This window comes from Epinephelus moara, chromosome 14 (assembly GCF_006386435.1).
Source record: "Epinephelus moara isolate mb chromosome 14, YSFRI_EMoa_1.0, whole genome shotgun sequence".
NCBI lineage: Eukaryota > Metazoa > Chordata > Actinopteri > Perciformes > Serranidae > Epinephelus > Epinephelus moara.
The window spans coordinates 14,392,717-14,420,600 of NC_065519.1; the positions used below are offsets into that span (position 1 = coordinate 14,392,717).

Genomic DNA, 27,884 nt, shown 5'->3' on the forward strand with positions numbered 1-27,884 from the left:
TATTCACTAATGTGACTAATAGTGCAGTTGTAGCATACCAGCATGGGGGGTGGTGCAGTAATGAATAATTAGTTGGTAAAGATCATACTGGACCAGAGTCAGAAGATACCAGACTCAAACAGGAGGCAGAAAAGGTGATTTGCAACACTCAGTGACCACACGAGACAAAGAGCTGTGAACTGTACCATGTATTTTTTCTTTGAAACTGACATGAAAGTAAAGACAATACAAAATAAAATTATTATAAACAGTATCCAATGTACAATACAACTCTACAAAGACACCTCAGTTACAGGTCCGCAACAAATGAATTCTTTCATCACTCTTTTCACTACTCTCCTGTCTGTCACCCTATTATAAGTAATCAAGACTCTCAAATCTCACTCTTGGGATCCAACATGAGGAAGGTAACACTATTAAAACAACCCCTGTTTCAATACTATCCATTAACAACTAGCTGCAACCTAACAACAGTTTACTATTCACCGTTTAGACAACACCACAATCACCATAACCATGCATAATCATTGATGTTAATACTCAGTCCATTCACGTAATTCAGTGAGGGTTAAGATTCAGTCCTTCCACAAGCGCAGGGATGCGTCGAAGAGGAACTAAAAGGGTAAATGTCTTTTCCAAGCCAAATAAAAACAAAAAATAGGGGTAAAATAAAAGTCTGGGCTTCGGGTCTGTGCAAGTGGTGTTGGCCTTATGCAGGTGATGTTTATCCTACCGCCGGGGCAGCACGGGGTAAGGTCGGCGGTTTCTGGCTCAGGGATCTTCAGTCCAGGGACCTAGAGGTCTCGTCTGGGTCGGCTCGCCATCAAACTCCAAATCAACTCAAAAAACCTGACCAATTCAGGAGTCCCTCTGCGCCACTCGTAAGGTTTCTCTTAGCAGGGCCCCTCACACACACACACAAAAGCACATCTAGGAGCGTAAAGCAGTAGGTCCTCTCCCTACAGTGTCACCAAGCATCCGAGGCGCTTCTTAACTCTGTGACCTGGGTTATACAGTCTAATATATATTGCTGTACAATGTACGTTGCACATTCTTTTTATACTTTTATTTATACTTTATAGTGTGAACCTCTGCTCATTCTGAACTGCTCCTTTATTTTTATTCAGATATATTGTACATTATTTTATACAAACTGGCACATTTTTAACAGCATTATTTACATTTTTTTTATTTCTATTTTCTTCTATTCTATATTTATGTTTCCTGATTTATGCAGTATATGGTTTATTTCATTTTCTCTTATTATGTTTATGCACCAACACACCAAAACAAATCCCTTGTATGTATGGACTGGCAATAAACTAGTGCAGTTTGTGGTGCTGTTGTTCTGTACTGCATTGTAAAGAGAGCTGTCTCTGTCATTTAGCTTACACACATTGAAATAACTGGGGTATGAAAGTGTTGATGTGAGGATTTTCAGTGTTTCAGCTACAATTTCTACATTTTTTTAACAGTCCTCTCTGAGTGCGGCGGGATGTAAACAGACTGCAGCATCTGTGAGTCTTTACATTACCTGCTTTTAAAGGTTCAGCTTTGACTTTTTCCTTTGGTTCCTTCTTGGGCTCCTTGGGAGCTGCCACTGCTGGAAAATTATGACACCAATAAGCCCTCAAGTTTTAGGTATATGTAAAGGTAAGTAGCTACTTTGAATATCAAATTTACTTTACTTATTGAAAAGACAATCAGCACAAAAGAATAAAAAACATGTTCATACCTTTCTTTGCAGGTTCTGGTTTGGCTTTCACCTTAGGAACTGCAGGAGCCTCTGTTATTGGGGAATATTCAAAAATATAATTCATTAGCTCATCTTAGCTTCACATTAAACATATAAAACCTGTCACTGTAAAATCCATCAAATACTAACCCTGAGGATAAAATGTCACTGTGACCTGTTCTTCTACACACTGTATCATCTCACCTGCTTTTGTAACATTAAGATGCTCTATCTTCCTCATGTTTAGGTGTATATAAAGAGAAGTGTGACACTTTCTGTGAATCAAAATCACTTTGACACAAAAGAATAAAGCATGTTCATACCTTTCTTTGCAGGTTCTGGTTTGGCTAGCATGTTCATACCTTTCTTTGCAGGTTCTGGTTTGGCTTTCACCGTAGGAACTGCAGGAGCCTCTATTATTGGGGAATACACACAAAAATTACATTATTGTCATTCTTGAATGAGCTGATTTAGGATTGGTGAAAAAGTAGTTAACAATAGGTCATGCAGCATCTGAACACCAAAAAATTTAAATCATTTTAAGAATAAAGCATGTTCATACCTTTCTTTACAGGTTCTGGTTTGGCTTTCACCTTAGGAACTGCAGGAGCCTCTGTTATTGGAGAATATTCACAAATATAATTCATTAACTCATCTTAGCTTCACATTAAATATGTGACCAGTGTCAGTGCAAATTCATGAAATGTTGACCACAATGATAAAATGTCACTGTATTATCTCACCTGCTTTTGTAACATTAAGATGTTCCTTCTTCAGGACAGACACAACCTTCTTCTTGACTACTCTAACCCTCCTTGCAGCCTTTTTGGGTGCAGCGTCTGAAATAAAGATACAAAGCTGATTGAACATTTTCACATAAATTACACACAAGACAGAAATACACCCTTCACTGAACAAAGGAAACCTATCAGTCCATGTAGCCCTCTGTAGGCTTCAGTCAAGCCTCTACATTGAGACCGTCTGCATTGTAGTACAACTAATGCTTACAAATATTGTATTGTGATGAAAACTGCATATGTATCACAACAGTATTTTCAGTCATGCTCTCAGTATGTCTCTATGGATGGTTTTACATTACCTGCTTTTAAAGGTTCAGCTTTGACTTTTTCCTTTGGTTCCTTCTTGGGCTCCTTGGGAGCTGCCACTGCTGGGAAATTATGACACCAATAAGCCCTCAAGTTTTAGGTATATGTAAAGATAAGTGTCAATATGTAGTGTCATATGACACCATCATTGAATACATATTTTTTGTATGTGTTCTACTCATAAAAAGTCAGTGTCATTAAACAAACCCCTGAACCCTTTAGTCTATTTAGCCTTCTGTAGGCTTCAGTCAGGCCTCTCTTTCGGATCTTCTATGAGTAAACATTTCTTAAGTGCAGCTTATACTTACAAATATTGTACTGTAATAAAAACATGTATTGTAACAGCATTATTAGCCTTGCCATCAGTATGGCTCTATGGATGGTTTTACATTACCTGCTTTTACAGGTTCAGCTTTGACTTTTTCCTTTGGTTCCTTCTTGGGCTCCTTGGGAGCTGCCACTGCTGGGAAATTATGACACCAATAAGCCCTCAAGTTTTAGGTAAGTGTCTTTCTGTGTTCTGCATATAAAAAGTTTGTATCAATAAACAAAAAAATATGCATAATATCTAAACTCATCTATGACCGAGTTTAATTCTTGAATGGGTTGAAATCTTTACTGAATTAAATATTGGTGAGATATTAGGATGTATCACACAGCCGGGCAGACGCACACACTTAGCTTACTCTGAGCAGACCAAATAATACTCTTAACCATCACTACAAGGATGTAGCTGCCCGCTCTCTTGAGGTTTATTTGTTAATGGCCTCATTTCTTAGCTTTGTGAGAAAGTTATGAGAAGCCAAGGCATTTGGTGTGTTACAATGGTTAAGTGAAATGAAACATTATGAAACATCTAAACAGCTAAAGAAAGAAACAAACCAAAAAAAACCCATCAGATCCAGTTTATTATTACAATAAATTGACAATCAACAGAAAAGTATAAAAGCATGTTCATACCTTTCTTTGCAGGTTCTGGTTTGGCTTTCACCTCAGGAACTGCAGGAGCCTCTGTTATTGGAGAATATTCAAAAATATAATTTATTAGTTTCCTGTTGAACATGTAATGGTATCAACAGAAACCACAAAATAAACTACAGTTGCAAACTATGCAAATCTACAAAAAAAGAATTAAAGAGAGTGAAAAATACATCGTGAGAAAAATGAAAGTACCAAAGAAAAACAAACCTTTTGGTGGAGTCACTGGCTCGGCCTTCTTCTCCTTAGGAACCTCAGCTTCTAAAGTAAATAATAACAAAAATATCAGTCATGTTGGCCATTTACAGCGATTTGTTATCATGTTATTATACAACTGATGCAGTTTATTCACACACACAGATTCCTGACACCACATATCACACATATTATGTATCATTTTACTAATCACTTTAACTACCTTTTATTGTTGGTGCAGGTTTGACTTTCTCTTTTGGAGTTACAGGCTCTGTGAAAGAGAAAACATCAGTGTGTGAAAATATACAGCTGAAAAAAGATTACATGGAAAGTTTCAGTTTTGTTAATGTTTAAAATCAGATGAAGTTTATTTTTTACAATAAACTGACAATCAGCACAAAAGAAAAACGCATGTTCATACCTTTCTTTGCAGGTTCTGGTTTGGCTTTCACCTTAGGAACTGCAGGAGCCTCTGTTATTGGGGAATATTCAAAAATATTATTCATTAGCTCATCTTAGCTTCACATTAAACATGTAAAATGTGTCACTGTAAAATCCATGAAATACTAACCATGAGGATAAAATGTCACTGTGACCTGTTCTTCTACACACTGTATCATCTCACTTGCCTTTGTAACATTAAGATGCTCTACCTTCCTTAAGTTTAAGTGTATATAAAGAGAAGTGTGACATTTTCTCAGAATATATTGAATATAGAATTTTTATGTGTAATACACAAATATTGGGCATACTATCTAATTATATTGTCATTCTTGAATGGACTGGTTAAGGATTGGTGAGATATTAGTTCATGGAGCATCTGAACAGCTAAAAAAAATTAAAATCACTTTGACACAAAAGAATAAAACATGTTCATACCTTTCTTTGCAGGTTCTGGTTTGGCTTTCACCTTAGGAACTGCAGGAGCCTCTGTTATTGGGGAATACACACAAAAATTACATTATTGTCATTCTTGAATGAGCCGATTAAAGATTGGTGAAATATTAGTTAGTCATGGAGCATCTGAACATCTTAAAAAAATGAAAAAAATAAAAAATAAATAACGCTTTAATTTTACAAACAACAATCAACACAAAAGAGTAAAAGCATGTTCATACCTTTCTTTGCAGGTTCTGGTTTGGCTTTCACCTTAGGAACTGCAGGAGCCTCTGTTATTGGAGAATATTCAAAAATATAATTCATTAGCTCATATTAGCTTCACATTAAACATGTGAGCAGTGTCACTGCTAATTGATGAAATACTAACCACAAGAATAAAATGTCACTGTGACCTGTTCTTCTACACACTGTATCATCTCACCTGCTTTTGTAACATTAAGATGTTCCTTCTTCAGGACAGACACAACCTTCTTCTTGACTACTCTAACCCTCCTTGCAGCCTTTTTGGGTGCAGCGTCTGAAATACAAAGACAAAACTCATTGAACAGTTGCACATAAATTATACAGAAGACAGAAATACACCCTTCATTGAACAAAGGAAACCACTCTCTTAGCATTATTTAGGCTTCTGCACAGTACAGCTAATGCTCACAAATATGGTACTGTAATAAAAACATGTATTGTAACAGCATTATTAGCTTTGCTCCCAGTATGGCTCTATGGATGGTTTTACATTACCTGCTTTTAAAGGTTCAGCTTTGACTTTTTCCTTTGGTTCCTTCTTGGGCTCCTTGGGAGCTGCCACTGCTGGGAAATTATGACACCAATAAGCCCTCAAGTTTTAGATATATGTAATGATACATTTTTATTATATGACCCTTTTGGTAACACTGTGATAACTGTAATTAAGAAATGCTAGATTGGTGGATAATTAAACTTTACTTATTTTACTTTTAACAAACAATAAAATGATGTTTACTAATAAATGTTATTTTGACAGTTTATTGTTGCACACATCATTATATTTTACATACTATGGATGGTTTTACATTACCTGCTTTTAAAGGTTCAGCTGTGACTTTTTCCTTTGGTTCCTTCTTGGGCTCCTTGGGAGCTGCCACTGCTGGGAAATTATGACATCAGCAAACAAAAAATATGCGTAATATCTAACTAGAATTTAGTTGAGTTTAATTCTTGAATGGGTTGAATTATTGAATGAATTAAAGATTGATGAGATATTAGGTTATGGAGCATCTAAACACCTAAAAAAATGTATTCACTTTATTATTATTTTTACAAATGTATTGATAATTGAAAGAATAAAGCATGTTCATACCTTTCTTTGCAGGTTCTGGTTTGGCTTTCACCGTAGGAACTGCAGGAGCCTCTGTTATTGGGGAATATTCAAAAATATAATTCATTAGTTTCACATGAAACATGTATTGTGAATGCTCTATGAAAACTGTAATTCTAGCAGACTGTATATGAGACAAGGACAACACTAAAAACATTTAAAAAACATTTAAATTCAATATGTGTGAGATCGACATCTGTCATGTTGTTTTGCCTTGAACATTTTCATGACATTATTTTAGTCCCAGTCCCCATTAAGCTCTCAGTCTTTTTTAGGGTAATGACAGTTCATTTTTGACAGTCAGTTTCTTAAAACTAATTCTTGAATGCAAGAGCTAACATTAATTCGTCAATATATAGTGAAGCATGTAAATGTTCAAGTCAAACGTAAAATGACAAAAATTTGTTGTCCCCGACAACACTAGTGGAACAACAAATTTGGGGCTGTTTGCTTAACAAGTCTTCAAAAGTTCTGAACATTACTGTTTTCATCAGCAGCCACATGTTAAAGCTACTAAAGCTCTACAGAAACACACTTGTGCTGCATACCTTTCTTCTTTACAGCAGCTTTAGGTTTTGCTTTGATAACAGGTGCTAGAAAAAACATTCATGGACCTATAAATTCTTATTCATACAATTACCACGAAGTAAACTGATGCTGCAAAACTACAGTGTAATTAAAAATAAAAATACATTGTGAAATAAATTACAACATAAAAGAAAAACAAACCTTTTGGTGGAGTCACTGGCTCGGCCTTCTTCTCCTTAGGAACCTCAGCTTCTAAAGGAAATAATAATTAAAAAAACACCTGTAAAGCCAGGGGTCTGTCTAATTCAGTGCTTTTTGAGACATTCTTAACCCTCATGCTTCATTATGGACATTTTTGTCCTGAAGGGTAGTAAATTAAACTGATGCCTGAGGGTTAAAAATGTTGAAACAATTTGTACACACTTTCTCTTCATGTTGCAGACTGAAAATACAGTCTGAACATTACTGTTTTCATCAGCAGCCACATGTTAAAGCTACTAAAGCTCTACAGAAACACACTAGTGTTGCATACCTTTCTCCTTTACAGCAGCTTTAGGTTTTGCTTTGATAACAGGTGCTAGAGAAATACATGTCTCCAGTCAGAGACCACAAAGTACACTACGAACTATGCAAATCTACTAAAAAAATGAAGGGAGTGAAAAATGCATTGTGACATGAATGAAAGTACCAAAGAAAAACAAACCTTTTTTGGGAGTCACTGGCTCGGCCTTCTTCTCCTTAGGAACCTCAGCTTCTGAAGTAAATAATAAAAACAAACACATCAGTCAAGTTAAAGGTGTTGCATCACTTTTAAAAGTTAAATTCAAAGCTTTGAAATACATTTTTAAGGCCTCATTAAATATGATTTTAGACCCCAAAAATGTTGAAACAATTTGTGCACACTCTCTCTTCATGTTGCAGACTGAAAATACAGTCTGAACATTACTGTTTTCATCAGCAGCCACATGTTAAAGCTACTAAAGCTCTACAGAAACACACTTGTGCTGCATACCTTTCTTCTTTACAGCAGCTTTAGGTTTTGCTTTGATAACAGGTGCTAGAGAAAACATTCATGGCTCTATTATATATACAGTTAAGTCAGAAATCGTGAAATTAACTAACAAATGAAAGTACCAAAGAAAAACAAACCTTTTTTGGGAGTCACTGGCTCAGCCTTCTTCTCCTTGAGAACCTCAGCTTCTAAAGCAAATAATAAAAAACAAAAATATCAGTCAAGTTAAGGGTGTTGCATCAGTTTCAGTTCTTTTAAAGGCATTTTTAAGGCCTCAGAAAATATGATCTGAGACTCCAAAAATGTTGAAACAAGGTGTACACACTTTCTCTTCATGTTGCAGACTGAAAATACAGTCTGAACATCACTGTTTTCATCAGCAGCCACATGTTAAAGCTACTAAAGCTCTACAGAAACACACTTGTGCTGCATACCTTTCTTCTTTACAGCAGCTTTAGGTTTTGCTTTGATAACAGGTGCTAGAGGAATACACAGCCCCGAGTCAGGAACCACCAGTGAAAAATACATTGTGACATAAATGAAAGTACCAAAGAAAAACAAACCTTTTTTGGGAGTCACTGGCTCGGCCTTCTTCTCCTTAGGAACCTCAGCTTCTTAAACAAATAATAAAAATTCTAAAATGAGTCAAGTTGGTCATTTACAGCACTTTGTTTTCATGATGCAGTTTATTCACACACACACACACACAAAGATTCCTGACACCACAACATTCAAGCATCTAGACTAAAAAGTTTGTTAAATAAGCAGACCGAAAACATACAAGTTAGTACGGATGATATTTTATTGGTGAAATTAAATTAATCACTGTAGCTACCTTTTTTTGTTGGTGCTGGTTTGACTTTTTCTTTTGGAGTTACAGGCTCTGTGACAGAGAAAACATCAGTGTGTGAAAACATACAGCTGAAAAAAGATTATGTGGAAAGTTTCGTTCAGGTTTGAAATACAAAATCTTAAAAAATGGATGTTGTGCAGCACTTTGAACGATGAAAGCAGACTATAGTCGTGACCTGATAGAGAGTACTTTAGATCCGTGTTTGAAACACAATATAAATGTATTATTATTAGAACAATAGTTTTAAATGATGGTGTACTCCTCTTGATTCATGATATTTTAAGAATCCCATGGTGTTTAAGATCTCACACACTGCATCTTAAAATGTTAACATATAAGAATAAGAAAAACAGAATAAGAATAACTTTATTCATCCCCAAGGGGAAATTCAATTATCTGTCAGCTCATCTATTATATGTCAAAGCATTATAAAGCCTGATGTGATGAGTGTGGCCTGTCACTTACCTGCTTTAGTAACATTCACATGTTCCTTGTGCTTTTTTACAGCTTTCACCTTAACTGCCTTCTTGGGTTCTTCAGCTGAAATGAGAAGCTTTTTTAATCCTTTAGTTTTATTTATACATAATGTAAGAAAAAAAATGTACGAATTCAACCTAATTTTTGATCAAATTCAGCATGACAAATAAAGTTATTTTGACACAATATTTTTGTGTATAGAACACTGATTTAATTATGTTTTCAAACTCCAATATTTATGTTAATCTGACAATTAAATGTTCAAACGACAAAAAACGTTCTGTTGAACTGACATAGATTTCTAGTCAGACAAGGGTCATGTGACACATTGATATAAATGGGGTATAAAGATGTTGATGTGAGGATTTCCAGTGTTTCAGTTATAGTTTCTTTAATGTTTTCAGTCCTCTCTGAGTAAGACAGGATGTAAACAGACTGCAGCATCTGTGAGTCTTTACATTACCTGCTTTTAAAGGTTCAGCTTTGACTTTTTCCTTTGGTTCCTTCTTGGGCTCCTTGGGAGCTGCCACTGCTGGAAAATTATGACACCAATAAGCCCTCAAGTTTTAGGTAAGTGTTTATTATGTGATATCTTTGAATATCAAATTTACTTTACTTATTGAAAAGACAATCAGCACAAAAGAATAAAACATGCTCATACCTTTCTTTGCAGGTTCTGGTTTGGCTTTCACCTTAGGAACTGCAGGAGCCTCTGTTATTGGGGAATATTCAAAAATATAATTCATTAGCTCATCTTAGCTTCACATAAACTGTGTCACTACAAAGTCATCAAATACTAACCACAAGGATAAAATGTCACTGTGACCTGTTCTTCTACACACTGTATCATCTCACCTGCTTTTGTCACATTAAGATGTTCCTTCTTCAGGACAGACACAACCTTCTTCTTGACTACTCTAACCCTCCTTGCAGCCTTTTTGGGTGCAGCGTCTGAAATGAAAAGACAAAACTGAACTGCTTCACAAAAAATATACAGATAAAGGAAATATACCCTTCATTAAACACAGGAAACCTATCAGTCTATTTTGACTTATTTAGGCTCCAGCTGGGCCTCTCTTTGGGAGCTTCTATGAGTAAACATTTTTACAATACAACTTATGCTAACAAATATTGTACTGTAATGTATCATAAAAATATTTCTAGCTATGCTCTCAGTATGGCTCTATGGATGGATTTACATTACCTGCTTTTAAAGGTTCAGCTTTGACTTTTTCCTTTGGTTCCTTCTTGGGCTCCTTGGGAGCTGCCACTGCTGGGAAATTATGACACCAATAAGCCCTCAAGTTTTAGGTATATGTAAAGCTAAGTGTTTCTTATGTGACAGCGTCTTTGAACATATATATTTATGTGTACGGCACAAAAATTATGGTGTGCATCATATCTAAGAATATTTTAGTTCTTGAATGGTCTGATGAAAGATTGGTGAGATAGTAGGTTATGGAGCATCTGAACAGCTAAAAAATATCTAACTCACTTCACTTATTGAATTGATAATAGACACAAAAGAATAAAGCATGTTCATACCTTTCTTTGCAGGTTCTGGTTTGGCTTTCACCTTAGGAACTGCAGGAGCCTCTGTTATTAGGGAATACACACAAAAATTACATTATTGTCATTCTTGAATGAGCCGATAAAGTATTGGTGAGATATTAGCTCATGGAGCATCACTTTATTTTAACAAACAACAATCAGCACAAAATAATAAAAAACATGCTCATACCTTTCTTTGCAGGTTCTGGTTTGGCTTTCACCTTAGGAACTGCAGGAGCCTCTGTTATTGGGGAATATTCAAAAATATAATTCATTAGCTCATATTAGCTTCACATTAAACTGTGTCACTGCAAAATCATGAAATGCTAAACACAAGGATAACATTTCACTGTATCATCTCACCTGCTTTTGTCACATTAAGATGTTCCTTCTTCAGGACAGACACAACCTTCTTCTTGACTACTCTAACCCTCCTTGCAGCCTTTTTGGGTGCAGCGTCTGAAATACAAAGACAAAGCTGATTGAACAGTTTCACATAAATTATACAGAGGAAAGAAAAATACCCTTCATTGAACGAAGGAAACCTATCAGTCTATTTAGCCCTCTTCAGTCATCCCTCTATTTTTGGACCTCCTGCACTGAAGTACAACTGCTGCTTACAAATACTGTATTGTGATGAAAACCGTTTATGTATCACAACAGTTGCAGTATGGCTCTATGGATGGTTTTGCATTACCTGCTTTTAAAGGTTCAGTTTTGACTTTTTCCTTTGGTTCCTTCTTGGGCTCCTTGGGAGCTGCCACTGCTGGGAAATTATGACACCAATAAGCCCTCAAGTTTTAGATATATGTAAAGAAGTGTCATATAAAACCTCGATTGCATACGTATTTTTTCATGTTTTCTACACATAAATAGTCAGTGTCAACAAACAAACAAAGAAACAAAAAACATCTAGTTTAGTTTGATGAGATATTAGGTTATGGAGCATAAGCAGCTAAAAATTATCAAATTTACTTTACTAAATAAACTGACAATTGGCACAAAAGAATAAAGCATGTTCATACCTTTCTTTGCAGGTTCTGGTTTGGCTTTCACCTTAGGAACTGCAGGAGCCTCTGTTATTGGGGAATATTCAAAAATAAAATTCATTAGCTCATCTTAGCTTCATACTGAATATCTTCACTGTGTCACTGCCAATTCACAATATACTAACCACGAGGATAAAATGTCACTGCGACCTGTTCTTCTACACACTGTATCATCTCACCTGCTTTTGTAACATTAAGATGCTCTATCTTCCTCAAGTGTAGGTGTATATAAAGAGAAGTGTTTATTGTGTGACGCTTGATATCAAAACTCAACCATCTATCTATTTGTTTAATTATTGAATGAGTTGAAATCTTTAATTAATTAAAGATTGGTGAGATATCAGGTTATAAAACATCTCAACAGCTAATAGATTCACTTTATTTTTTATAATGAATTGACAATCAACACAAAAGAATAAAACATGTTCATACCTTTCTTTGCAGGTTCTGGTTTGGCTTTCACCTTAGGAACTGCAGGAGCCTCTGTTATTGGGGAATACACCAAAAATTACATTTTTGTCATTCTTGAATGAGCCGATTAAGGAGGAGGTGAGATATTAGTTAACAATAGGACATGGAGCATCTGAACATCTAAAAGAAATTATAATCGCTTTAATATAAAAGCATGTTCATACCTTTCTTTGCAGGTTCTGGTTTGGCTTTCACCTTAGGAACTGCAGGAGCCTCTGTTATTGGAGAATATTCAAAAATATAATTCATTATCTCATCTTAAACATATAAAATGTATCAGTGCAACGTCATGAAATGTTGACCACAATGATAAAATGTCACTGTATCATCTCACCTGCTTTTGTAACATTAAGATGTTCCTTCTTCAGGACAGACACAACCTTCTTCTTGACTACTCTAACCCTCCTTGCAGCCTTTTTGGGTGCAGCGTCTGAAATACAAAGACAAAACTGATTAAAAAAATGCACATACATTATACAGAGGAAAGAAAAAATACCTTTAATTGAACAAAGGAAACCTATCAGTCTATTGAGCCTTACTAAGGCTCCTGTCAAGCCTCTATTTTGGGACCTCCTGTGCTGAAGTACAACTAATGTTTACAGATATTGTACTGTGATGAAAACTATATATGTATCACAACAGCTGCAGTATGGCTCTATGGATGTTTTTACATTACCTGCTTTTACAGGTTCAGCTTTGACTTTTTCCTTTGGTTCCTTCTTGGGCTCCTTGGGAGCTGCCACTGCTGGGAAATTATGACACCAATGAGCCCTCAGGTTTTAGGTATATGTAAAGCTAAGTGTTAATATGTAGTGTTATGTAAAACCTTTATTAAATAAATATTTTTTTATGTGTTCTTTACATAAGAGGTCAGTGTCAGCATCCAAAAACAATTTAGCTGAGTAGTTGAGAATCTGCTAAAAAAAACAACCATAAAATCACTGTATTTTTTTTTTTTCAAATGTATTGACAACTGAAAGAATAAAAACATATTCATACCTTTCTTTGCAGGTTCTGGTTTGGCTTTCACCTTAGGAACTGCAGGAGCCTCTGTTATTGGGGAATATTCAAAAATAAAATGCATTAGCTCATCTTAGCTTCACATGTTAGCACTCTATGAAAACTGTAATTCTTGTAGACTGAGACAATGACAACAAGAAAAGATTAAAACATGTTGAAATTCAATATGTCAGATTGATATCTATCATGTTGATTTTTCTTGAACATCTTCATTGCATCATTTTACTCCCAATCCAGAAATAAGGTAGTGTTAAGAACATGCATCTCTGTCTTTTTTAGGTAATGGCGTTCATTCTTTATATAATCAAGCTGTTGTTTTTAAAACAAATTTTTGAGTGCAAGCGCTAAAACTAATTTGTCAGCCTATAGAAAGGCATGTAACTGTAACAACACATTTTGATTTTGGGTTGTTACCTCAACATGTCTTTGAAATTAGATTAATAAGCAGTCTGAACATTACTGTTTTCATCAGCAGCCACATGTTAAAGCTACTAAAGCTCTACAGAAACACACTTGTGCTGCATACCTTTCTTCTTTACAGCAGCTTTAGGTTTTGCTTTGATAACAGGTGCTAGAGAAAACATTCATGGCTCTATTATATATACAGTTAAGTCAGAAATCGTGAAATTAACTAACAAATGAAAGTACCAAAGAAAAACAAACCTTTTTTGGGAGTCACTGGCTCAGCCTTCTTCTCCTTGAGAACCTCAGCTTCTAGAGCAAAAAATAAAAAACAAAAATATCAGTCAAGTTAAGGGTGTTGCATCACTTTATGGTCTAATTCAGTGCTTTCAAAGACATTTTTAAGGCCTCATGAAAAATTATTTGAAACTCCAAAAATGTTGAAACAATTTGTGCACACTTTCACTTCATGTTGCAGACTGAAAATACAGTCTGAACATTACTGTTTTCATCAGCAGCCACATGTTAAAGCTACTAAAGCTCTACAGAAACACACTAGTGCTGCATACCTTTCTTCTTTACAGCAGCTTTAGGTTTTGCTTTGATAACAGGTGCTAGAGAAAACATTCAAGGTTCTATTATGTATACTGTTAAGTCAGAAATCATGAAATTAACTAATAAATGAAAGTACCAAAGAAAAACAAACCTTTTTTGGGAGTCACTGGCTCGGCCTTCTTCTCCTTAGGAACCTCAGCTTCTAAAGTAAATAATAAAAACAAAAAATATAAGTCAAGTTAAGGATGTTGCATCACTTTTAAAGTCGAATTCAATGCTTTTTAAGACATTTTTAAGGCCTCATTAAATATTTTTACAAACAACAATTGACACAAAAGCATGTTCATACCTTTCTTTGCAGGTTCTGGTTTGGCTTTCACCTTAGGAACTGCAGGAGCCTCTGTTATTGGGGAATATTCAAAAATATAATTCATTAGCTCATATTAGCTTCACATTAAATAGGTAAACTGTGTCACTGCAAAATCATGAGATGCTGATCATGAGGTTAAAATTGCACTGTATTTTCTCACCTGCTTTTGTCACATTAAGATGTTCCTTCTTCAGGACAGACACAACCTTCTTCTTGACTACTCTAACCCTCCTTGCAGCCTTTTTGGGTGCAGCGTCTGAAATACAAAGACAAAGCTGATTGAAAAGTTTTATGTACAGAGAAATATACCCTTCATTAAACAAAGAAAATCAGTCTTTGTCTATTTAGCCTTCTTTAGGCTTTGACCTGGCCCTCTATTTTGGGGCCGTCTGCAGTGAAGTACAACTAATGCTCACATATACTGTTTACAATACAGTATTTTCAGTCATGCTCTCAGTATGACTCTATGGATGGATTTACATTACCTGCTTTTAAAGGTTCAGCTTTGACTTTTTCCTTTGGTTCCTTCTTGGGCTCCTTGGGAGCTGCCACTGCTGGAAAATTATGACACCAATAAGCCCTCAAGTTTTAAGTATATGTAAAGATGAGTGTTAATATGTCGTGTTATGTGACACTTTAATTGAATATATATGTTCTTCACATAAAATGCCAATGTCAGCAACCACAAAATTGGCTGAATCATTAAATGAATTAAATATTGATGTGCTAAAAAATCCATACAATCACTATTTTTTACAAATTTATTGACAGTTGATACAAAAGAATAAAAGCATGTTCATACCTTTCTTTGCAGGTTCTGGTTTGGCTTTCACCTTAGGAACTGCAGGAGCCTCTGTTATTGGGGAATATTCAAAAATATAATTCATTAGCTCATCTTAGCTTCACATTAAACATGTAATGTAAGTAGCTAGTCTATGAAAACTGCAGTTTTTGTAGACTGTTTGAGACAATGACAGCTAGAAAAGATTAAAAGACGGTGAAATTCAATATTCAAACTAATTCAATTCAATTCAATTTAATTCACAATTCAATCTCAAATTAATAACTATCACAGTGTTCTTCCTTGAACATTTTTATTGTACTACTTTATGACCATTCCAAAAGTAAAGCACTGTGAAAAAAACATGCATCTAAGTTTTATGTGTTTTTTTTAAATGACAATTACAATTACATTATTTCTTAATGATTAGGCCTATGTCATTACTCAGAGACTGAGTGATGACAATCCACTTCTTGTATAATCCAGCTATTAAAAAAAAAAAAAAAAAGCAGTAAAACTAATTTGTCAGCCTATAGCAAAGCATGTAACTGTAACAACACATTTTGATTTTAGGCTGTTACCTTAACATGCCTTTGAAATCATATTACTGACAATATTCTGAAGATTACTATTTCTACAATACTATTTGCACACTCTCTCTTCATGTTGCAGACTGAAAATACAGTCTGAACATTACTGTTTTCATCAGCAGCCACATGTTAAAGCTACTAAAGCTCTACAGAAACACACTTGTGCTGCATACCTTTCTTCTTTACAGCAGCTTTAGGTTTTGCTTTGATAACAGGTGCTAGAGAAAACATTCATGGCCCTGTTGATTCTAATGTAAACTGTTAAGTCAGAAATCGTGAAATTAACTAATAAATGAAGGTACCAAAGAGAAACAAACCTTTTTTGGGAGTCACTGGCTCAGCCTTCTTGGCCTTCTCCTTAGGAACCTCAGCTTCTATAGGAAATAATAACAAAAACATCTGTCAAGCCAGGGGTCCTGCATCAGTTTTAGAGTAAGATTCAATTCTTTTTAAGACCTTTTGAGACAAAAAAGAAAAATGTTGAAACAATTTGTACACACTTTCACTTCATGTTGCAGACTGAAAATACAGTCTGAACATTACTGTTTTCATCAGCAGCCACATGTTAAAGCTACTAAAGCTCTACAGAAACACACTTGTGCTGCATACCTTTCTTCTTTACAGCAGCTTTAGGTTTTGCTTTGATAACAGGTGCTAGAAAAAAACATTCATAGCTCTATTGATTCTAATGTATACAGTTCAGTTAGAGACCACAAAGTAAATTACTGCTGCAAAACTACAATGTGATTGAAAATACATTGTGCAATAAATTACAACACAAAAGAAACACAAACCTTTTTTGGGAGACACTGGCTCGGCCCTCCTCTTTTTGAGAACCTCAGCTTTAAAAGCAAAAAATAAAAACAAAAATATCAGTCAAGCCAAGGGGCTTACATCATTTTTAAAATCAAATTCAGTGCTTTGTAAGATGTTTTTTTAGACCTCAATAAATATCATACCAGACCCCAAAAAATGTGAAACAATATCTACACACTTACGATACATGTTGCAGACTCATTACAAGGTTTACTATGAAAATAGAGACTTCTCCATATTCACTAAAGTTATTAGGCATGATCTGAAGTATATACAAAATGAAACACCTGATGGCAGGGCAGAGACTGTACATTATAAAAATGGGATATGTTTTGAGACATGTTGAATATGCAGTCATAAAGTACATGTATCCCACTATAAGTTTTGTGTGGAAAGAAGAAACTTCTCCATATGCACCAAGGGTATCATGGACTTTCCATGTCCAGATATGATCTCAAAGGTACCCTTGATGCGTTGGATGTTGACGTTCTGCGACACCATGTCAAGTTATGCCTGTTACATGCATTGTCTTCTTTCAAATTTTACGTTTTCATGGAGTCTCTTTCAAAATAAATGCACTACATTGGTAAAACACAGCAAATTGATGTTTTTTTTTTGCCTTCAACAACTAACCCACATGGTTGGATTAGGCAACAAAAACACGTGGTAGGATTTAGGAAAAAAGAACAGGGTTTGGCTTTACAATCTCACAGGACATGAACACTGCTCTCCTTGGTGGAAATTGGTGTTTGTTGGACCCATCCACCACCCCTCCCACCTGACCTACTTGGGCTGTCTTCCCCTTAACTTTCATTCATTTCCCGCCACATATCCCCCTGATGTCTCCGAGCACTATGAAACTATGACCACAACCGGCCGTTTGTCATGCTGACGCTAAAGGACGGCTTTTTCGTCAGTGTCTGACGCTGCAAGTCACTGCCCAAGTGCTGTATTTCAACGACTTTGGAGTAAGGCTATGTTGTTTTTGGGCATGTACCTCCACAGCACTCAGGTGAGGTCAGGTAGCAACTAGGTGCCAGATCATAAGCAGCAGGCATCCAAGAGATGCAGTGCTGAAGACAACGCAAATATAGCAATGCAAAACACCAAATGAGAGCGAATCTGATGTTGGCTTTTACCTTTAAGGAGTAAAAGCATATTTAGCAGTTAGCACCATGAATAATGAAGGCATATTGTAGTGGGGAGATGAAAAGGGTCTAATGAGATCTATGTTTTAAAGACAATATTATTAGAACAGTAGTTTTAAATTTTGGTCTACTCTTGATTCTTTATATTTTCGAGATTGCCTATTGTTTGTGATCTTACACACTGTATCTTAAAGTTAGCATATGGTAATAAGTGTGGCCTGTTATTTACCTGTTTTTGTGACATTCATGTGTTCCTTTTTCAGGTCAGGAACTATATGCTTTTTTGCTTTCAGTGCCTTTACTGCCTTCTTGGGCTCTTCAGCTGTAATGAACAGCAGAAAAACAAAGTTTGATTTCAATACAATTTTTGTGGGAAGTTATGTAAGCAGAAATGTAAACATGGGTTGCTTTAAGCCATTTGAACAAGTAGCCAATTATGTCTTTTTGTTCCATTGACTGGGTTTAAGCTGAGTTAGTGCAAAATTCATCAAATGCTAATTAAGAAAATAATGTCACTGTGACATGTTCTTTGTACGCGCTGTGTTATCTCACCTGCTTTTGTAACATTCAGATGTTCCCTCTTCAGGACAGGCGCAACCTTCTTCTTGACTACTCTCACCCTCCTTGCAGCCTTTTTGGGTGCAGCATCTTAAATAAAAAGGCAAAGCTGATCAGTTAACAAGCTAAACTAAGATGGTGAGCATAGTGAACATGCTAGCATTGTCATAGCATGGCTGCAGGCGCTTACTGTTGATAACTGACAAGGTAGGGATAGTCAGTGGATCCTTGTGTAAAAACATTGCAATGCTGGCCTACGCCTACCTGTCGTAGTATCCCTTTTCTTGACAGGCTCTTTGTCTTTTTGAGTCTTCTTGATTTCTTTCTCTTCTTTAGAGGGTTTTGTTGGTTCTTTCTTGGAGATCGTCTTTGGTTCTTTTTCTTCTTTGGGAATCACCTTGACCTCTTTCTTTTCTTTGGAAGGTTTCTCTGGTTCTTGCTTTTCTTTGGAGGGCTTCTTTGGTACTGCCCTTTCTTTGGAACGCCTCTCTTGCTTTCCCTCCTCTTTCACCACTTTAGAAGGCTTGACTGGTTGTTTCTTCTCTTTGGAGATCTTTTCTGGTTCTTCTTTTACAGGCTTTGTTACTTTCTCTTCTTTAAGAGGCTTCTTGACTTCTTTCTCCTCTTTAGGTGGTTTCTTGACTTCTTTCTCTTCTTTGAGAGGTTTTTTGACTTCTTTCTCCTCTTTAGGTGGTTTTTTGACTTCTTTCTCTTCTTTGAGAGGTTTCTTGACTTCTCTCCTCTCTTTCAGAAGCTTCTTGACTTCTCTCTCTTCTTTGAGAGGTTTCTTGATTTCTTTCTCTTCTTTGAGAGGCTTCTTGACTTCTTTCTCTTCTTTGAGAGGCTTCTTGACTTCTTTTTCTTCTTTGACAGGTTTCTTGACTTCTCTCTCTTCTTTGGTTGGTTTCTTGACTTCTTTCTGTTCTTTGAGAGGTTTCTTGACTTCTCTCTGTTCTTTGAGAGGTTTCTTGACTTCTTTCTCTTCTTTGAGAGGTTTCTTGACTTCTCTCCTTTCTTTCAGAGGTTTCTTGACTTCTTTCTCTTCTTTGAGAGGCTTCTTGACTTCCCTCTCTTCTTTTACAGGTTTCTTGACTTCTTTCTCTTCTTTGAGAGGTTTCTTGACTTCTCTCTCTTCTTTGAAAGGTTTCTTGACTTCCCTCTTTTCTTTAAGAGGTTTCTTGACTTCTTTCTCTTCCTTGAGAGGTTTCTTGACTTTCCTCACTTCTTTTACAGGTTTTTTGACTTCTTTCTCTTCTTTGAGAGGTTTCTTGACTTCCCTCTTTTCTTTAAGAGGTTTCTTAACTTCTCTCTCTTCTTTGGGTGGTTTCTTGACTTCTTTCTCTTCTTTGAGAGGTTTCTTGACTTCTTTCTCCTCTTTAATTGGTTTCTTGACTTCCCTCTTTTCTTTAAGAGGTTTCTTGACTTCTCTCTCCTCTTTGGGTGGTTTCTTGACTTCTTTCTCTTCTTTGAGAGGTTTCTTGACTTCCCTCTCTTTTTTGACAAGTTTCTTGACTTCTTTCTCTTTTGTGACAGGTTTCTTGATTTCCTTCTTTTCTTTGAGAGGTTTCTTGACTTTTTCCTCCTCTTTGAGTGTTATCTTGACTTCTTTCTCTTCTTTGGTTGGTTTCTTTGGCTCTTCCTTCTTTATAGGCTCTTCTTCTAAAAGCAACCATCAAAGTGTCAGTTTTCCCTGTACTTACCATGTAGATAATAAAATACATTTATGTGGCAAAGCACTTTCCATAGAAATAACTGAAGCTGGTCAAAGTACCCTGTGCACTTTGTGTACAAGTTGGAAGGTTACCAATACTGAAACATACACTGACTGACTACTTTATTAGGTACACCTTGCTAGTACCAGGTTGGACCCCCCTTTGCCTTCTGAACTGCCTTAACTCCTTATGGCATGGATTCAACAAGGTGCTGGAAACATTCCTCATAGATTTGGGTCCATATTGACATGATAGCATCATGCAGTTGCTGCAGATTTGTCGACTGCACATCCATGATGCGACTCTCCCATTTCATTGTATCCCAAAGGTGCTCTATTGGATTGAGATCTGGTGACTGTGGAGGCTGTTGAAGTACAGGGAACTCATTGTCATGTTCAAGAAACCAGTTTGAGGTGATCTGAGCTTTGTGACATGGTGCGTTATCCTGCTGGAAGTAGCCATCAGAAGATGGGTACACCGTGGTCATAAAGGGATGGACACGGTCAGCAACAATACTCAGGTAGGCTGTGGCATTTAAACGATGCTCAGTTGGTACTAAGGGGCTCAAAGTGTGCCAAGAAAATATCCCCCACACCATTACACCACCACCGCCAGCCTGAACCGTTGATACAAGGCAGGATGGATCCATGCTTTCATGTTGTTTACGCCAAATTCAGACCAAGTAACATTTTTCCAATCTTCTTTTGTCCAATTTTGGTGAGCCTGTGCGAATTGTAGCCACAGTTTTCTGTTCTTAGCTGACAAGTGTTCCCTGGCGTGGTCTTCTGCTGTTGTAGCCCATCTGCTTCAAGGTTCAATTTGTTGTTCATTCAGAGATGGTCTCCTGCATACATTGGTTGTGACAAGCAGTTATTCGAGTTGAGCTTGAGTTGCATTTCTATCATCTTGAACCAGTCTGGCCATTCTCCTCTGACCTCTGACATTAACAGGGCATTTTCACCTAGAGAACTGCCGCTCACTGGACATTTTCTCTTTTTTGGACCATCCTCTTTAAACCTTAGAGATGGTTGTGCGTGAAAATCCCAGTAGATCAGCAATTTCTGAAATACCCAGCCTGTCTGGCACCAATGACCATGCCATGTTCAAAGTCACTTAACTCACCTTTCTTTCCCATTCTGATGCTCGGTTTAAACTTCAGCAGGTCGTCTTGACCATGTCTACATGCCTAAATGGTTTGAGTTGCTGCCACGTGATTGGCTGATTAGCTATTTGTGTTAACAAGCAGTTGAACAGGTGTACCTAATAAAGAGGCAAGTGAATGTAATTTGTTTCGAGAAATATAGTCGTATACAGTACACCTGCTTTTCATGTTAACCACTGTAATTAGTATGTAATAATAGTGGGAAAAAGTCAAAAACTATATCAACATTTGGTTGTGAACTTTGGTACATACTCCACATAAAGTTTCAGTCTTGTTTTTACTTTTTCACATGTACTTTTAAACAATATTTTAGTGTAATTACCTTTGGGCTTTGGCGGTTTCTTCTCCAGGGGTTTGGCCTCCTCCTTTACTTTTTCTTCTTTTAGTTCTGTTAGCAACAGTAAATCATAAGCAGAACTATCAGCTGCTTGTGTGCGTAGAGTGCTTTATTGTTTTGACTAAATTATACCAAATCAATACATTTAATTACAACATTAAGAAATATAAATTGAATGTTGGAAGTGAGCAAAGTGAAGAGGGTGCATAACTTTAAGAATATTACCTTTAATAATGGCATCTTTAACTTCTTTTATTGCATGTCTTTCCTTTGCCTCTTTGAGAACTAAATTATATCATGCAGAAATACGTTAAAAAAAAAAAAAAAAAAGCAGATAACAGTGCAATTCTGACCAGTAATCAGAGTGTGATATTGTTATCATGACAAATAACCATGCTTGCATAAGCACTATAAGCACTACATTGCTAAAAACACTATGATGAAAAACACACCCCTAGCTAAATGGTGTTATATTGTTAAAACAATCTGTCCTGACCGGATTTTCATTCCAACAAAAAGTATCATCTGTCCAACGTCTTTCTGTCATCACATTGCTATGTCTACAATGAAGTGATCATTTGGTAATCATTTTTCATTGATACATAATTCACTCTGGAGGGAAGATCATGCAGTACATCAGAATGGTGATTCATGTCCTCATCCAGAAATCTATTCATGTTTTTCTTAGCCTGTTAGCTCCATCTAGCTGCCCTTTTCTCTATTGGCTCACTGGCAGTGACCGTTGGGTCTAAAGCAGGAACACTTAAGTACACAATTTGCACCTTGGAAAATAGATTTGTCTTTGCTGATTCATCAGAGGGAGCATGATTAAAGGAGCTGAAAATCAAAGGTGCTGTACTGTATTAGTCCCGAGATCTTCTTTCCGTGCAGCTATATCCGAAGTGAGCATGAGTTTCTGATCTATATAAAACCTGATTTAATCTTACTATTTCCATCTTTGCTTTTCAGTTAAAACTGTTTGTATCTCTTAAAGAAACACACCAGCATATGAGTAAATGTGCTCATCTTTCCTGTAGTCACATGAGAAGATCAATATCAGTTACATCCCTGTAAGACCAGTAAACAGATAGGTCGAGCACACATAGTTATTTTTCCTAGATTGAAAATATCTACAGAGATATATATGGTAAAGGTGACCTTGTTTTCCAAAAATAAGTGGGGTATATTATGATCCGAGAGCTATGTGAGCCCGAACACCTGCGACTGTTCAGACTGAACTCAAAGCTAAATTTAGAGGCTACAATGTAGTACAGTCAATGCAAAGACAGTCCTGGGCAACGTAAATTGAGGTCAAGACGTGTCCAGGTGAGTTCCTTAGCTCAACTGTGGCCTATTATTTTTGGCCTATATTTCTTTACAGTTTGGCAATTTGGCATCTTTAAAAGTATGTCGAATAAGCTGTTAGCAGTTCCTGTTTGCAATGTACCCATGGATATACTGACAACTATAACTGAATTACTTTTTTAGTGAAGAAAACTTGAAAGCATTAGCATTTACAGGGGGTCCTCAGAGTTAGTGGAGTGCTGCAGGGATGATGTTTTTCCGTAAGCTAACGCAGAAGTTAGCATCACACTGGTTCCCTCCCTAAAATACCTGTGGGATTTTTCCATTGGATTTTGGATTACTGCAGAAAATAAGCTCTGTGGCAAACAAACGTTTATGATACATGTTTCTCTCAGCAAGATAATCTTCACTGCTTTTTATGATTTTTGAATCCTACGCAATTGCCAGAAATAAAAAGCTAACCCTAAGCTATAAACGAACTACACTATGGTCGCATGACCTAACATCACCACCATAACAAGACTGTAAAGCCATGTTAGTAGCTACAAAGTTCACAAGTGGAGTATTTACTGACGTATTTTATATCTTAGAACAAGCTGTAAAAGTCTGCAGACCTTATTTCAGGCATCAAACCAAAAACCCATTTAAAAACCCACTGACTTCAAGACAAGGGCATTGGAGCTTACAAAAATGCTAACTTGTTTACAGGTTTTAGGACTTATATCTGGGGCACTCTGCAAGGGGGGCACCAAATTACTGTTTGATAATTGAAGTTCTTTTTCTTTTCCAACAATTAAAAAATGTCTGAAAATACACAATAAATATATCAACCTATTCATTAAAACATTTAAAACAAACATTTACTTTACAGTAACGTTACACAACATGATAGGCTAACGGCTGAATCCATTCCTTGCGCATTCATGCAAGCTAGCTAACGCTAAATCACTGTGCGGCAAGGTGAACCAGTTAGCTAAAATTAGCTACTATTGAAACATATTGGTCACTTAGCTGTATTATTTTTCCAAGTGTATGGACATTCTTATGAGCTAAAATGAATTGTTTTGTAACTTTTCAAGCAAGTGACTCTGACTTACCAAAAGCAAAAACGTAGAGAGTGAAGCTAACGCACCTAGCCATGCGACACCTGCTGCTAACTCAGCAGCTGCAGGCAAGCTCAAGCGAGAGAAAACCCAAAAATATTCAGAGGATTAACTCAGGTTTATACTACAATGTACTCTGTCCCTCTTTAAGCTATGGGGTCCTTGGCTTGTTGAATACTCCGTTGAATACCCTTGTTATAAGGCATGTTCTGCATGTGACTCTTTGTTGCTGCAGTTTAGCTAGTTCGTTAGCTAGAATTCATCCTGTTTGTCTTCTCTGATTCTGGGTAAAACAACAAAACATAGTATATCCTAAAATGTTGGAATATTTCTCTAATCTATAAACCTTGATGATTAACAACACACAAAACAAATGAACACACAACATAAAGCACTGAAATGAAAATATGAAATATGTTACATCAGTCATTGAACAGGTATCTGTCAGGCTCTATTAAGTTTAGTCACGTCTCAACCGACAGGTCAAAGAGCATTCAACATGTCCGTGAAAATATGTTAAGAAAATGTAAACGTGACACATTACATTTATCATTAACACATTCACCATTCAGAAACATGTTCATTACCCGATAATGAAAAACAGGATGAAAACTATGTGATGATGATGATGATGATGGTGGGAGTGTTGTACCTTTCTCGTGCTCGCCAAGGTGTTCTCTGTGAGCTCTGGATCCGACTCTCCTGAGCTTCTCAAAGGGAATACGAAACTTCCGCTTTCGTTTGTGTTCAGTTTTCCCGCTTTGACTGTTGTTGTTGTTTTCATCATGATCAACGATGATGTCGGAGTATTCGTCATCTTCGGGAATACTTGTTTCTTCGTCTTCCTCATCGTCAGGTTCAGGCACTACACTGGCATTATCAGGTTTTTCAGCTGACAGAATTTTTACATCAAGTTGTTGGACAGGTGGCTCTTCATCTTCATTGTCATCGTCATCATCCACCTCTGTCGTCTCAACTTTGTCCCGTTTTTCTCCTTCCTCCTCCTCTTCTGGAGTCTCATCATCGTCCAGATCTAAAGTTTGATCGTCCTGGTCAGTTTTAACAAACTGATCTTTGACGTCAGTGTCAGTTATTCCAATGTTTTCTTCATCAACATGAAGATCTTCATCTTCAGTCTCCTCCTCCTCAGCCTCTTCTTCTGTTTTTGTCTCCTCCTCTTTATCTTCTACCAGAACTTGTTCAGTTTTTGGCTCCTCCTCTTCCTCCTCCTTAGCTCCCACCAAATCTTCTTCAGTTTGGATCTCCTCTTCCTCTTCCACCACAAGTTCTGATTTTGTCTCCTCCTCCTCCTCTTCTACTGCTTCTTCTTCAGTTTTTGTCTCCTCCTCCTCCTCCTCATCTGCTACTGTGTCCCCTTCAGTTTTTGTCTCCTCCTCCTCCTCATCTTCTACTGTGTCCCCTTCAGTTTTTGTCTCCTCCTCCTCCTCATCTGCTACTGCGTCCCCTTCAGTTTTGGTCTCCTCCTCCTCCTCCTCCTCCTCCTCCTCCTCATCCTCATCAGCATCTTCTACTGTGTCCCCTTCAGTTTTTGTCTCCTCCTCTTCCTCCCCATCTTCCACCAACGCTTCTTCAGCTTTGGTCTCCTCCTCCTCTACCAAATCTTCCATTGTGGCCTCCCCTTCCTCCTCCTTCTCTTTTACAGCATCTTCTTCTGTTGTTGTTTCCTCCTCGTCCCTTTCAACCAAAACTTCTTCAGCTTTGGTCTCCTCTTCTTCAGTATCTGGTTTAATATCTCCCTCTTCCTGTTCTTCTTCGTCATCCTTTTGTTTTAATTCCTCCTCCTCTTCTGTACCAAGGCTTTCCTTATCTTCTTTTACCTCCTCCTCCTGCTGTGCTGTACCCTCCTCTGTTTTAATTTCCTCTTCCTCAGTATCAGTCTCCTTTTCTTCATCTTCCAGTGATGGCTCACGTTCAGCCTCCTCGGCGTCAACATGTTTCACTAGTGATGTGATAGTGACAAATTTAGTGCCTGTTACTGATCCTGTATCTGACTAATTAATGTGACTATTAAAGAAAAACCGAAGGAATACCATCATCTTCCTCTGCCTCGGTCACATCTTCTTCACTGGTGGCTTCAGTGGGAACTTCGGCCTCCTCCTCAGTCTTTAACTGTGCTGCAGCAGCAGCAGCTTCATCTCTGGCAGCTTGCATGATCTCTGCAACTGTATCATCAACCCATGTGACCTTTCTTATCTGACCTTCTCATCTTTTACACGGACACGCAGCCCCAAACTTATTTTCAGGTGCGGAAGAATTTGATGGGGTGAAATGGGAACAATGACCACTCATAATATTATATACTGGAGTACACACCACGTGCTGCAGTTCATGACCCTCCTCATTTGCTTAAAGAGCTGTATACAACATTCAGAGTCTGGGACAGAGTTTTCTGCACACAATTATCAACATGAGGTGGCTGAGCCAGTGCTAACTCAAAAAGTGCTAACAATAGTAACAGTGCTGACAGAGCTAACATTAACCTGGGGGGAAACTAGAGAGCTGGCGCTATGCTTCCATCATATGAGCACAGTGCAGAACAGCAGCGACATTACACAGAGAAGCTCAGAGTAGAGCACACACAGTGGCAGTGTGATTTCATGACACCATTACTCGACTATACTACACTACCAGAACAAATAGTTGTTTGCAACTATAAAAATGTTCTGAATGTTGTACACAGCTCCTTTAAAATGAGCTTACCGCAAACAAATCTTAGGAAATGACCAAAACCAAAAATGCAGGAGTTTATCTGTCAATACTTTATGACATCCCTACTGAAGATGTAAATCTAAAAACAAAAAATTTACAAAACAAAGAAAAAGTGTCATATATGTACAGTTTCATTTTTAAAAAAAGGTTGGTAGGTGTAAAAAAAATAGCTGGGCACTGTGCTTTAGTCCAACAGTGGTAAATACTGGGTTTATTGCAGGCTATTTTCAGCCGCGTAATAATACACATTTCTTGCTCTAGTAACTATTTACAGCAGCAGAACAGTGTATAGGGGACACTTTATTAAATAAACAAAAGCGTTAAAATGTGCATCATAGTGAAAGAAACCGTCACCCAGTGAAATAATGTGGCTCACTGTGGTGTTTTAAAAGATTTGGCCAGGGGCGAAAATCCCATTTCATAGTTGGGGGGGACAATAAACAGTAAAATTTTGGAGAATAATTCCAGGGGGGGACAAGGAAAAAAAGTTGTAGCCTGTCTTTTATACAACATCTTTTACCGCAATTTGACGCTTTAATCTTTTCTCTATCTCTCCAACAGGCAGGCATAGGACCTTTATTAGCACTGGCTGCACCTGCACATGTCCAGATTTAAAACAAAATGATTGAAATCAAATTAACATGTAGATTTAAAACAAAATGATTGAAATCAAATTAACATGTACACAATGACAACAGTCAGGTGCGCCGTGTTGTCCAAGGTGCTGAGTGTGTCTGGAGCAGAGCAGGTCTCTGTCTCCCCGTGCGCAGTAGTGTGAATATTTATGCTATTAAGTAAACGGAGAAAACATGTCTCTTATTGTTTAATAGCAGCAAAACAATAAGGCTTCATTCATCAAAGACCGAAACTCGATCTCTCTCCTTCTCTTCCTCTTTTTCATCTGGCTCAGGTGTGTGTAATGGATCTGTCATCTCTGGCTGGCTGCAGGAGCAAACTGTTTTGTTTGTTTTTTTCGTTGTTTTACCGGCAGTGAGATAAACATTTCCTGCAATTAAACTGGTAAACTGGTTTATAAACAGTGTGCTGTGAGATCTGCCGCTGCGCACCTCAAAACCGTGCGTAATA

General features: G+C 37.0%; 1 protein-coding gene across 1 annotated transcript in view; it reads right to left on the reverse strand.

Moving 5' to 3' along the window:
* si:ch211-266g18.10 (titin) overlaps positions 1-27,884 on the reverse strand; it is a 51,422-nt gene that overhangs the window by 21,439 nt on the left and 2,099 nt on the right. Inside the window, exons 3-45 of the mRNA XM_050061340.1 lie at positions 26,120-26,251; positions 24,721-26,028; positions 21,886-21,945; positions 21,646-21,711; positions 18,714-20,108; positions 18,444-18,539; positions 16,722-16,769; positions 16,245-16,301; positions 14,338-14,388; positions 14,201-14,245; positions 13,893-13,943; positions 13,209-13,259; positions 12,886-12,954; positions 12,544-12,639; positions 12,374-12,424; positions 11,715-11,765; positions 10,343-10,411; positions 9,994-10,089; positions 9,800-9,850; positions 9,602-9,670; positions 9,127-9,201; positions 8,644-8,691; positions 8,372-8,422; positions 8,243-8,287; positions 7,946-7,996; positions 7,809-7,853; positions 7,500-7,550; positions 6,998-7,048; positions 6,251-6,301; positions 5,969-6,037; positions 5,653-5,721; positions 5,336-5,431; positions 4,894-4,944; positions 4,238-4,285; positions 4,030-4,080; positions 3,802-3,852; positions 3,236-3,304; positions 2,835-2,903; positions 2,479-2,574; positions 2,298-2,348; positions 2,098-2,148; positions 1,736-1,786; positions 1,535-1,603 (exon numbers count right to left, since the gene is read on the reverse strand). Coding sequence (XP_049917297.1) covers positions 1,535-1,603; positions 1,736-1,786; positions 2,098-2,148; positions 2,298-2,348; positions 2,479-2,574; positions 2,835-2,903; positions 3,236-3,304; positions 3,802-3,852; positions 4,030-4,080; positions 4,238-4,285; positions 4,894-4,944; positions 5,336-5,431; positions 5,653-5,721; positions 5,969-6,037; positions 6,251-6,301; positions 6,998-7,048; positions 7,500-7,550; positions 7,809-7,853; positions 7,946-7,996; positions 8,243-8,287; positions 8,372-8,422; positions 8,644-8,691; positions 9,127-9,201; positions 9,602-9,670; positions 9,800-9,850; positions 9,994-10,089; positions 10,343-10,411; positions 11,715-11,765; positions 12,374-12,424; positions 12,544-12,639; positions 12,886-12,954; positions 13,209-13,259; positions 13,893-13,943; positions 14,201-14,245; positions 14,338-14,388; positions 16,245-16,301; positions 16,722-16,769; positions 18,444-18,539; positions 18,714-20,108; positions 21,646-21,711; positions 21,886-21,945; positions 24,721-26,028; positions 26,120-26,240 — 5,260 coding nt within the window. The 5' untranslated portion in view covers positions 26,241-26,251. The remainder of the gene's footprint in view (positions 1-1,534; positions 1,604-1,735; positions 1,787-2,097; positions 2,149-2,297; positions 2,349-2,478; positions 2,575-2,834; positions 2,904-3,235; positions 3,305-3,801; positions 3,853-4,029; positions 4,081-4,237; positions 4,286-4,893; positions 4,945-5,335; positions 5,432-5,652; positions 5,722-5,968; positions 6,038-6,250; positions 6,302-6,997; positions 7,049-7,499; positions 7,551-7,808; positions 7,854-7,945; positions 7,997-8,242; positions 8,288-8,371; positions 8,423-8,643; positions 8,692-9,126; positions 9,202-9,601; positions 9,671-9,799; positions 9,851-9,993; positions 10,090-10,342; positions 10,412-11,714; positions 11,766-12,373; positions 12,425-12,543; positions 12,640-12,885; positions 12,955-13,208; positions 13,260-13,892; positions 13,944-14,200; positions 14,246-14,337; positions 14,389-16,244; positions 16,302-16,721; positions 16,770-18,443; positions 18,540-18,713; positions 20,109-21,645; positions 21,712-21,885; positions 21,946-24,720; positions 26,029-26,119; positions 26,252-27,884) is intronic.